The sequence below is a fragment of the Oncorhynchus clarkii genome, unplaced genomic scaffold (assembly GCF_045791955.1).
Source record: "Oncorhynchus clarkii lewisi isolate Uvic-CL-2024 unplaced genomic scaffold, UVic_Ocla_1.0 unplaced_contig_11329_pilon_pilon, whole genome shotgun sequence".
Taxonomy (NCBI): domain Eukaryota; kingdom Metazoa; phylum Chordata; class Actinopteri; order Salmoniformes; family Salmonidae; genus Oncorhynchus; species Oncorhynchus clarkii.
In genome coordinates this window covers 1-12,500 of record NW_027258373.1, presented here as the reverse complement: position 1 = coordinate 12,500, position 12,500 = coordinate 1, and the positions used below count along the sequence as shown (strand labels likewise).

Genomic DNA, 12,500 nt, shown 5'->3' with positions numbered 1-12,500 from the left:
AGAGAGAGAGGTAGAGACAGAGAGAGAGATAGAGAGAGAGAGGTAGAGAGAGAGCGGTAGAGAGAGAGAGAGCGGTAGAGGGAGAGAGAGCGGTAGAGGGAGAGAGAGCGGTAGAGGGAGAGAGAGCGGTAGAGGGAGAGAGAGCGGTAGAGGGAGAGAGAGCGGTAGAGGGAGAGAGAGCGGTAGAGGGAGAGAGCGGTAGAGAGAGAGAGCGGTAGAGAGAGAGAGCGCTATAGAGAGAGACTTGAGGACAAACCGTCTGTGTGCACTCTCATGGTGGAGGCAGTGATGTCAGTGGTGATGTTGAAATAGGGGATCCACAGGTCCTGAACAAACAACAGCACCACTTGTCATTAAATGGTTATGTCAATATTGCAACTGTAAAAGAAGGTTCAGGGCGGAGGCTTAATTCCCTTCAATTATATTTATTGCCAACGCGTTTCAAAGCAGGCTCATTTTCTTATTAGTATAATAAGTTCAATCTTTCAGGCCGTGTACGACAGGCAATTTAAAAAAATGGATTTAATCTACTCTTTGTTTACACAGGTGATCCCATTATGATGAAAAATGCCTTTTTACAAGAGAGACCGACTAACTCCGACTGCGCCGTCCCTCGCCTCTATCCGTCCCTCGCCTCTATCACGTCCCTCGCCTCTATCACGTCCCTCGCCTCTATCACGTTCCTCGCCTCTATCACGTTCCTCGCCTCTATCACGTCCCTCGCCTCTATCACGTCCCTCGCCTCTATCACGTTCCTCGCCTCTATCACGTTCCTCGCCTCTATCACGTTCCTCACCTCTATCCGTTCCTCGCCTCTATCCGTACCTCACCTCACCCCTATCCGTTCCTCGCCTCTATCCGTACCTCACCTCACCCCTATCCGTTCCTCACCTCTATCTGCTTGCCCTTGAACACCGTGTAAATGCTGGAGTTGAAGGCAGCGCCAGAGAACATAGAAGTGATGGGGTAGGTCAGGTCCAACACCTTCTTGAACACCAACGTCATTCCCTGCAACACACCACCAAGAAGAACCCCCAACAAATCCATGAGAACACGTTTACTTTCACCTTCATTTGACCAAGTCGTCCCATTGAGGTCAAAATCATGTTTCTTCAAGGTTGACCGGCCTGGACAACATTTAAACACTTTCTTTATTTATTTACCTTTATTTAACCAGTTAAGAACAAATTCTTATTTTCAATGACGGCCTAGACAGTGCCTGTTCAGAGGCAGAACGACAGCTCGGGGATTTGAACTTGCAACCTTCCAGCCCAACGCTCTAACCACTAGGCCAACCTGCCGCCCCACTTGAAGGTTGAGTGAAGATCAAGTTAATATTCCTCGATTTGGTCTTTTCTGGATTCCTCGCATCCTCTCTCCTTGCCTCCTTCTCAAGGCATTTTGGACAAAAAAGATACAATGTCCTTCCCCTTGGACTAAGAGAATAACAGACTGACTGCCCAGGTTAGGTGGGGCGGCAGGTAGCCTAGCGGTTAAGAGCGTTTGGCCAGTAACCAAAAAGGTTTCTGGTTCGAATCCCGGAGACGAAAAAAAAATAAAAATCAGGCACAACCCGAAAAAAGTCAGCGCGACTGCTAAATGACTAAATCGTCAGCGTGAAACGACAGAGGACGCGAGGAATCGCGGAAAGATGCGTTGCGAAAGAGACTAGCCGTGGTGAATTCCTCTCACCATAGCCCACTCTCGTGCCCTCATCCTCATGCGGCAGTGACTGCGGTCCTCTGCGTACAGCGCCCCCATCAGGGAGCCGATGGAAACACCTCCCACCAGGTCCACAGGGATCCCTGCCTCACTCAGAGCATGCATGATACCCACCTGAGAACAGCCCCTGAGAGAGGAACGGGAGAGAGAGGATGAGAGGAAGAGGAGCGAGAGACATTGGAAATATGCTCACGACTCCACACACACACACACACACACGCTCCCTCATTAAAACGTATCGGAATGTAGATTGAGGTAATGTCTTGGCTTCCATCGTCATGTTTGTGGTTCTGATGGCTAACCCGTCTCTGCAGTGTTCCCTGTATTTGGCAGGTGTACTAACAGATTGCATTGCAGGTTGTTGGAAATGGTTTCACACAACATACATCTCCGTGTACTGTTAGGGATTGTACCTGCCAAGTAGCCAACTTGTTTAACACTACCACATACAGTATGTCAACGCCCTATCCTACACACTTCCCAGTAGTTGGTATTCAGGCTTACCTTATGCAGGTATGTAAACAGGCTTTGCAGGCGTTGCGCGCGCTGAATACATTTAATTCAACCACTAAATACATTTAATTCAACCACTAAATACATTTAATTCAACCACTAAATACATTTAATTCAACCACTAAATACATTTAATTCAACCACCGAATACATTTAATTCAACCACTAAATACATTTAATTCAACCACTAAATACATTTAATTCAACCACTAAATACATTTAATTCAACCACCGAAAACATTTAATTCAACCACTAAATACATTTAATTCAACCACTAAATACATTTAATTCAACCACCGAATACATTTAATTCAACCACCGAAAACATTTAATTCAACCACTGAAAATCCTCCCACTCGTGCCCAGGCTCTGTCGTAACCGGCCGCGACCGGGAGATCTGTGGGGCGACGCACAATTGGCCTAGCGTCGTCCGGGTTAGGGAGGGCTTGGTCGGTAGGGATGTCCTTGTCTCATCGCGCACCAGCGACTCCTGTGGCGGGCCGGGCGCAGTGTACGCTAGCCAAGGTTGCCAGGTGCACAGTGTTTCGTCCGACACATTGGTGCGGCTGGCTTCCGGGTTGGATGCGCGCTGTGTTAAGAAGCAGTGCGGCTAGGTTGGGTTGTGTATCGGAGGACGCATGACTTTCAACCTTAGTCTCTCCCGAGCCCGTACGGGAGTTGTAGCGATGAGACAAGATACTAGCTACTACAACAATTGGATACCACGAAATTGGGGAGAAAACGGGTAAAAAAAAAAAAAAAAAAAAAAAATTTTTTAAATCCTCCCACTCGCTGGACAACACATTTGCTCGTGGAGTTTGCATTCAATAGGGCTTTCAGTGCATTTATGTTAAGCTGTCCCTTTAAATACGGTGTGCTGTACCTTTAATATGGGTTTGTTGACAGACTCACTAGAAGACATTGAGAGAACGGGTTCAGATTATAGGGATCAATCAAAGAACGCCATCTAAATGTATGTATATTGGTCTCCATTTCAGCACCAACTGGTAGATGTAAAAACACTCTGATCTAGGAGATTATTTAGGCACATTTAAAGGTTAGGAACGTATCGAGTTAAGAGCCTTTACGCACAAAATATATTGAGGAATCAAAAATACAGTGGTTTGCTTCAACCTGAAAGTTGCCATATTCTAGATCAATGCATGAAATATTGGAAGGTAGAAAAAAAGGAAAAAGAAAAGTGTACAATATGAGTTGAACAATAGTCCTATAAATGTACCCTAATCACGGAACTGTACGACAACGGTCCAGTCATCATGAACCGTGCGCCAGGCTCCAGCTTTAAACTGCTAACGTGGGGTCTGAGTGCCATAACGATTCAAAACAGGCTACATGTCCCAAATCATCGCACAACATTAGCCTAATGTGATCCACTAACGCTAGAGACCCTCAGGAACAACTACACTGATGTGACAGAGGACAGAAAGGTACATTGGAATGGAACGAGGCAAGATGTAAGGTACAAATTGAAGGAAACCCTAAAGTGACAGTTCTAAATGCATGTCACGGAACGGTGGCTCCCGATGTCATGGCTAATATTTCACATGCTCGAAACGGTCAAATAAAACAGATGTTATCTCGGCAAATTATAAGGGCATACAATAAAATATCTGAATAACGGCACAGCTATTTATAGCCTATTTCACTGTGGAAAAGGGGCCGCAATACATGTCACGTTGATGTGACTGTCAGTTTGCTGGTATGGTTCCGCCTTCAGGGATCATAAGGGGAAATGATCTGCCGCGCGTGTGTTTACAATCTCCAAACAGATGACTAATTTACCTAGCTCTTATAAAATGTCTAAATTACAGTTGCATTGAGATTCTAAAAAAAGCAGATGCTTTTTCCACTTGGAACCGGTAGGGTGGCTGAAACCTTATTCATGGTTTCCTCGTGTGAAAAGAGGGTGGAATTATTAGGGGATTAAGTCAAGGTCAGAATACGGTGTATCTGTGGACACACCTTCATTTATACCATCTCCACCCCAGAGGAATAGTGGGTGAATAGCATGCTATTCTCATACTAAAGGTCAAGGTTAGAATAAGAGTAGAGAGAAAGGGGCATGAAAAAGGAAATGACCTTTCATTTAACGCGTGCTTCACGCGAGTCCAGAATTCCCCAAGGGGAACAAGACAAATATTAGTACAAAGCATTTAACAGGCACGAGTTAAGAGCGAGAGAGAGACAAGAGGAACCAACCTTGAAACATCTCCTGAACACAACACAAAAACAGGACAAACGGAAGGAGAAGAGAGAGAAAGACAGGAGAAGAAGAGAAAAGGAAATGAGCAAGATGTTACATTTGGCAGAAAAGTAGAAGCAGTCTGCTTTGAGTGTTTCATGCATTAGGAAAGACAACACCCCCCCCTACACAGCTCCATAGAAATGACTATAAATGGGGCCTAGTGACGTCAGTGACCTAGAGGATAGAGATCAGGGGTCATTGGGGCGTACCTGGCCCCTCCTCCCCCCAGTATGAGGGCGATGGCGTTCCCGGTCAGGACCCTGGCCAGCCGGGAGAAGTCAGAGTGGCGGTCAGCCGGCTTCTGGAACACACGCTGATACATCTCAATCTGGAGAGGAGAGCAATACACAGCAGATATTAAAACACTATTTCTTCAAATGGTGGGACACTGGAAATAACTGTGGGGTTGTGAGGCAATTCCTTCCTTAGTTATGAGTTAGGGGCGTGAACATTTATAAAACAAAATAATACAAAAAAAATACACAAAATAAAAATCGGGAAGCTTAAGGTTAAGAATAATTATTTTTTAGTTGTGTTACGTCGATGCAGAAAGTAAACAGCATTTTCGAAAATGAAGCGCGATGCTCATCTTCGCCGCTGTTTTGGCGCCCTGGCCACCACTCCGTGAACAGCACGGCGCGAGCCAATACACATGTGCAGATACGGCAACAAATCAGTCTCCAAAAATACTGAATCTTAGGAGTCAATTCTTAAAGGAAACAAATCTCGACACTCAATGGGAGTCGATACCGGGAGTCGACGTGCAAGGAGCCGAGGAATCAATTATTTTGGAGTCGACTCTTCACCACTATGACGTCATCGTTAACAGTTGGAAAAATGGCAGAGGAAGGCAAGCGACGGCAGCGAAGGCCTGTATGGCAATATTGAAATGAGAAGGTTAAACGAGAAGGAAATGGAAACTTTGAGAGGTGGAATTGAGGTACAGTAATGACAGTACAGGTGCAATGCTTAACCTTCTGAAAAAGACCCAAACTGTAGCTGGCAGCAGCCTTGTGAATTCCCGTCTATTCATCTTCTTATTGTTTTAACGGAAAACCGATTAAAAACGGCAGTTTAAACATTAAAGAAAAACATGTAATATTTGTCACATCCTTATCATGGGTGGCGTGTACAGTTTGGGAAGATCAGGTGTGTGTGTGTGTGTACCAGTTTGGGAAGATCAGGTGTGTGTGTGTGTGTGTGTGTGTACCAGTTTGGGAAGATCAGGTGTGTGTGTGTGTGTACCAGTTTGGGAAGATCAGGTGTGTGTGTGTGTGTACCAGTTTGGGAAGATCAGGTGTGTGTGTGTGTGTACCAGTTTGGGAAGATCAGGTGTGTGTGTGTGTGTACCAGTTTGGGAAGATCAGGTGTGTGTGTGTGTGTGTGTGTGTACCAGTTTGGGAAGATCAGGTGTGTGTGTGTACCAGTTTGGGAAGATCAGGTGTGTGTGTGTGTACCAGTTTGGGAAGATCAGGTGTGTGTGTGTGTACCAGTTTGGGAAGATCAGGTGTGTGTGTGTGTGTGTGTGTGTGTGTGTGTGTGTGTACCAGTTTGGGAAAATCAGGTGTGTGTGTGTACCAGTTTGGGAAGATCAGGTGTGTGTGTGTGTGTGTACCAGTTTGGGAAGATCAGGTGTGTGTGTGTACCAGTTTGGGAAGATCAGGTGTGTGTGTGTGTGTGTACCAGTTTGGGAAGATCAGGTGTGTGTGTGTGTACCAGTTTGGGAAGATCAGGTGTGTGTGTGTGTGTACCAGTTTGGGAAGATCAGGTGTGTGTGTGTGTACCAGTTTGGGAAGATCAGGTGTGTGTGTGTGTACCAGTTTGGGAAGATCAGGTGTGTGTGTGTGTACACCAGTTTGGGAAAATCAGGTGTGTGTGTGTATACCAGTTTTGGAAGATCAGGTGTGTGTGTGTGTGTGTACCAGTTTGGTAAGATCAGGTGTGTGTGTGTACCAGTTTGGTAAGATCAGGTGTGTGTGTGTGTACCAGTTTTGGAAGATCAGGTGTGTGTGTGTACCAGTTTGGGCAGGCTTCTCTTGGAGAAGACCCTGCGTGGGCAGGAGAGGTGCAGGTGTCTGGAGATCCAGCTCCTCATGTTGAGCCACTCCACAGTGCCCTGGGGCGGGGGGCCGTCCTCCCTGTGTAACAACACCAGTTGCTTCTGGGCCCTCACCGCACTGCCCTCCAGCATCCGCTCCAACTACAGGGTCAAAGGCCAGAAGTAGGACATAGTTTGTCCAGAATTAAACAGGCATGTACTGCATACTGAGAGGAGAGGAGTTTCTTACACAATAGTATCAAGCCACTTGAGTCTGTGACTGGTTGGTATTCCTCTCTTTATCTTAGAAAATGGATATCATATCAGGGATAAGAGGTCAGCGAGGTCGCCCCGCCACCAAGACCCAGGCATGACAAAGAACACAAGGATCTGCACTGAGCCTAATCCCACATCAAACACAGTGGCCTGCTAACACGCTAAGCTAGCTAACCTCTCCCCAAGCACCATGGAAGTACGCTAAGCTAGCTAACCTCTCCCTAAACATCATGCTAACACGCTAAGCTGGCTAACCTCTCCCCAAGCGCCATGGAAATACGCTAAGCTAGCTAACCTCTCCCTAAGCATCATGCTAACACGCTAAGCTAGCTAACCTCTCCAAAACCTAATGCTAGTTTTGCAACAAACATGGGAGGTCCCGGTCTGTTTTGTCCGTCCCTCCGTCAGTCAAACAGAACGGTGAGCAACCTACCGGAATTTGTCCAATAGAAACTCTTGTTTTGATTGCAACTGTTTGCACTAAGGATTACACCCCAGGAGAGGGGCCTATTTCCTCTGCTTCTGAAGCATTTGCTGCCACTGAAAATATTCAAAGGCTAGGCAAAATTTTGTAAGTGTGGTCACGCACGCAAACGTATTGCTACACCCTCTGTGGAAGCACATAAACGATTCTGTAACAGTCCAAATGTGTTACAAGTGACAGACTCATAGGATGGCTCCGTAGAATTCCATTTCCCAAAATCAGTTCCCCTCCCAGAGCCCCCAGTCCCTCCTGGTTCCCCCCGTACCTCCCCCACAGCGGGGTCTTGCTCCCCCAGTCCCACAATGATGATGCAGTCGGCCTGGCGGATACATCGCTGGGTCCAGGGGGTCAGGGTGTAGTCTGTCTGGTAGAGCACGATGCGGTGGATGTCCTCCTGCTGGCCCAGCCAACTGGACAGACGATACTCATGAACACTGACACAGAGCGAGAGAGAGAGAGAGAGACACCGACCAGACCAGACCAGACAGGAGGGTGAAGCGAGAGAGAGACACCGACCAGACCAGACCAGACAGGAGGGTGAAGCGAGAGAGAGACACCGACCAGACCAGACAGGAGGGTGAAGAGAGAGAGAGACACCGACCAGACCAGACAGGAGGGTGAAGCGAGAGAGAGACACCGACCAGACCAGACAGGAGGGTGAAGCGAGAGAGAGACACCGACCAGACCAGACAGGAGGGTGAAGCGAGAGAGAGACAATGATTTACTTCTTTAACAAATATAAGGAACCCTTTATAATGCACGTGGGTAGTTCAAGATGTACACAACCCCGTTCAGTCAAGCTCACCTGTCCAGTGCGGCCGCTCCCAGGCGCTGCTTGATGCTGTCGCTGGTCAGTAGAAGTGTGGGGCCTATGAAGAAGGACAATTTAGGTCAGGTCTGTGGAAAGGGCATACCTAAATCGAATCACATTGTAGTTGTCACGTGCTTCGTAAACAACAGGGGTCGACTAACAGTGAAATGCTTACTTACGGGTCCTTTTCCAACAATGCAGAATTAAAGATAGAATATTAGATCATAGGAAACAGCACCCGGGCATAAACACAATGTCACCCCCCCTATCTATATAGATGAGAAATCTATAGAAGGGCAGCACTGCTGAACTGCACTGTCTAGACAGCCTTGAACTGACATGATGAAGACAGAGGTGGAATGTGTGTGTGGTTACCAATGGCGATGAGTGCGTGCTGCAGCTCCAGTGTGAAGGCTGTGAGGGGTACCTCCTCAGACACAGGCAGCACGGTGACAGTGGACAGGTTGGACGCCGGGTTCCCTGCATCCCACTTACTGCCTGGGGTGTGCAGGGCCAGGCTCCGGGCTGGGAGGAGGACAGACACACAGCCATGGATGGAGAGAGCCACATTATCATAGTTATATTACACACAGCAGGTAAATGAGGGTTTAGATCCTTCTGGGTACAAAAGGTGCCTGTAAACACACACGCATGCCTACACACCTGTCAGAGGGCCATTGACCTGCTGAAGGATCTTCTGGCCAAGAAGGTGAATCAACCTCGTGACTACCTAAAACAAGAGAAAGAGAGCGTCAGCGTGTGTGTGTGTGTGTGTGTGTGTGTGTGTGTGTGTGTCGTGTGTGTGAATGAGAAGTGTGTGTGAGGGAGTGAAAGCCAGTCATAGACCAAGTTAGACTTCTCATCTTTGTATCGGTCCCATCATGGCATCTGTGAAAGCACGGGCAGCACCATAGAGGCCATCTCTATTTTAAAGTAGTCCATGTATTCTTCTACTTCTATGAGTTGGTAAACAAACTGAAAGGGTGCATACTGCCACCTGGAGTGGGTTGTTTGAGCAGGTATAAAACCCAAGGTTGGTGATTTACCGCCACCTGCAGTTATGGAACGTTTGCTCATATGTAGGTATGTGGCGGTCACGAATTTGTCAGCTGGTGATTGTCAAAGCAAATAACTGTCGGTCTCACGGTAATTGACCGTTAATTAACATAAACACATTTAGCATCTCCTGGCTTCCACATCTAACCTACAAGCCACTGATGCAGACCTTTGGAACATCTGCGTTTTAAAAAGTCTAATAAATCCATGTAATATAGCCTAAACCTTCACAATAAATCCATGTAATATAGCCTACACCTTCACAATAAATCCATGTAATATAGCCTACACCTTCACAATAAATCCATTATTTATTATAGACAGGTCTAAAGAAGAATGATATGAATAAAATGTAGCTTATTTCAGAAGAACAGAATATCATACTCGAGTTGTCCTTATGTTAGGTCCTGATCTGGCTATGCCATATGGCTGTGGGCTACACTAGTTCAATTAGCAGACAAGATTTGCTTAGGATTCCGTGGCATTATTTTAATAGTATGAAGAATACAATTGTATACACATGCGGCTATTCTGTGTTGAGCGGTTAACAAAGAAATAGGTATTCTATATGCTAAATTTACAGTTATTCATGTAACTTGTTGTTCTACAAACGGGCTATATGTTTTGATTTTTAATACATTTTAAGTCTGCACAACAGTGATCACCGAACGATGAGACAGCCTATAGGGAGGAGGTCAGAGACCTGGCCGTGTGGTGCCAGGACAACAACCTCTCCCTCAATGTGAAAAAGACAAAGGAGATGATTGTGGACTACAGGAAAAGGGGGCCTGAGCCTGAGCACGCCCCCATTCTCATCGACGGGGCTTTTCCTTTTTTTTATTTAGTTCACCTTTATTTAACCAGGTAGGCTAGTTGAGAACACCTTTATTTAACCAGGTAGGCTAGTTGAGAACACCTTTATTTAACCAGGTAGGCTAGTTGAGAACACCTTTATTTAACCAGGTAGGCTAGTTGAGAACACCTTTATTTAACCAGGTAGGCCAGTTGAGAACACCTTTATTTAACCAGGTAGGCTAGTTGAGAACACCTTTATTTAACCAGGTAGGCTAGTTGAGAACACCTTTATTTAACCAGGTAGGCTAGTTGAGAACACCTTTATTTAACCAGGTAGGCTAGTTGAGAACACCTTTATTTAACCAGGTAGGCCAGTTGAGAACACCTTTATTTAACCAGGTAGGCCAGTTGAGAACACCTTTATTTAACCAGGTAGGCCAGTTGAGAACACCTTTATTTAACCAGGTAGGCCAGTTGAGAACACCTTTATTTAACCAGGTAGGCCAGTTGAGAACACCTTTATTTAACCAGGTAGGCTAGTTGAGAACACCTTTATTTAACCAGGTAGGCTAGTTGAGAACACCTTTATTTAACCAGGTAGGCCAGTTGAGAACACCTTTATTTAACCAGGTAGGCTAGTTGAGAACACCTTTATTTAACCAGGTAGGCTAGTTGAGAACACCTTTATTTAACCAGGTAGGCTAGTTGAGAACACCTTTATTTAACCAGGTAGGCTAGTTGAGAACACCTTTATTTAACCAGGTAGGCTAGTTGAGAACACCTTTATTTAACCAGGTAGGCCAGTTGTGAACACCTTTATTTAACCAGGTAGGCTAGTTGAGAACACCTTTATTTAACCAGGTAGGCTAGTTGAGAACAACTTTATTTAACCAGGTAGGCTAGTTGAGAACACCTTTATTTAACCAGGTAGGCCAGTTGAGAACACCTTTATTTAACCAGGTAGGCTAGTTGAGAACACCTTTATTTAACCAGGTAGGCCAGTTGAGAACACCTTTATTTAACCAGGTAGGCCAGTTGAGAACACCTTTATTTAACCAGGTAGGCTAGTTGAGAACACCTTTATTTAACCAGGTAGGCTAGTTGAGAACACCTTTATTTAACCAGGTAGGCTAGTTGAGAACACCTTTATTTAACCAGGTAGGCTAGTTGAGAACACCTTTATTTAACCAGGTAGGCTAGTTGAGAACACCTTTATTTAACCAGGTAGGCTAGTTGAGAACACCTTTATTTAACCAGGTAGGCCAGTTGAGAACACCTTTATTTAACCAGGTAGGCCAGTTGAGAACACCTTTATTTAACCAGGTAGGCCAGTTGAGAACACCTTTATTTAACCAGGTAGGCCAGTTGAGAACACCTTTATTTAACCAGGTAGGCCAGTTGAGAACACCTTTATTTAACCAGGTAGGCCAGTTGAGAACACCTTTATTTAACCAGGTAGGCCAGTTGAGAACACCTTTATTTAACCAGGTAGGCCAGTTGAGAACACCTTTATTTAACCAGGTAGGCCAGTTGAGAACACCTTTATTTAACCAGGTAGGCCAGTTGAGAACACCTTTATTTAACCAGGTAGGCCAGTTGAGAACACCTTTATTTAACCAGGTAGGCCAGTTGAGAACACCTTTATTTAACCAGGTAGGCTAGTTGAGAACACCTTTATTTAACCAGGTAGGCTAGTTGAGAACACCTTTATTTAACCAGGTAGGCTAGTTGAGAACACCTTTATTTAACCAGGTAGGCTAGTTGAGAACACCTTTATTTAACCAGGTAGGCCAGTTGAGAACACCTTTATTTAACCAGGTAGGCTAGTTGAGAACACCTTTATTTAACCAGGTAGGCTAGTTGAGAACAACTTTATTTAACCAGGTAGGCTAGTTGAGAACACCTTTATTTAACCAGGTAGGCCAGTTGAGAACACCTTTATTTAACCAGGTAGGCTAGTTGAGAACACCTTTATTTAACCAGGTAGGCCAGTTGAGAACACCTTTATTTAACCAGGTAGGCCAGTTGAGAACACCTTTATTTAACCAGGTAGGCTAGTTGAGAACACCTTTATTTAACCAGGTAGGCTAGTTGAGAACACCTTTATTTAACCAGGTAGGCTAGTTGAGAACACCTTTATTTAACCAGGTAGGCTAGTTGAGAACACCTTTATTTAACCAGGTAGGCCAGTTGAGAACACCTTTATTTAACCAGGTAGGCCAGTTGAGAACACCTTTATTTAACCAGGTAGGCTAGTTGAGAACACCTTTATTTAACCAGGTAGGCTAGTTGAGAACACCTTTATTTAACCAGGTAGGCTAGTTGAGAACACCTTTATTTAACCAGGTAGGCTAGTTGAGAACACCTTTATTTAACCAGGTAGGCTAGTTGAGAACACCTTTATTTAACCAGGTAGGCTAGTTGAGAACACCTTTATTTAACCAGGTAGGCTAGTTGAGAACACCTTTATTTAACCAGGTAGGCCAGTTGAGAACAAGTTCTCATTTACAACTGCGACCTGGCCAAGATAAAGCAAAG

The 12,500-nt window shown here is 45.3% G+C and overlaps 1 protein-coding gene across 1 annotated transcript; it reads right to left on the bottom strand.

Annotated features, from left to right (window-relative positions):
- Nucleotides 1–256: 256 nt before the first annotated feature.
- LOC139396824 (patatin-like phospholipase domain-containing protein 7) lies at nucleotides 257–8,841 on the bottom strand (the record flags this gene model as incomplete). The annotated part of the gene is made up of 9 exons (XM_071143741.1): nucleotides 257–326; nucleotides 892–1,008; nucleotides 1,693–1,849; nucleotides 4,712–4,830; nucleotides 6,520–6,702; nucleotides 7,566–7,734; nucleotides 8,106–8,169; nucleotides 8,487–8,636; nucleotides 8,775–8,841. Coding segments are annotated over 9 exons (1,096 nt in total), but the record flags the coding sequence as incomplete, so codon positions are not given.
- Nucleotides 8,842–12,500: the final 3,659 nt, after the last annotated feature.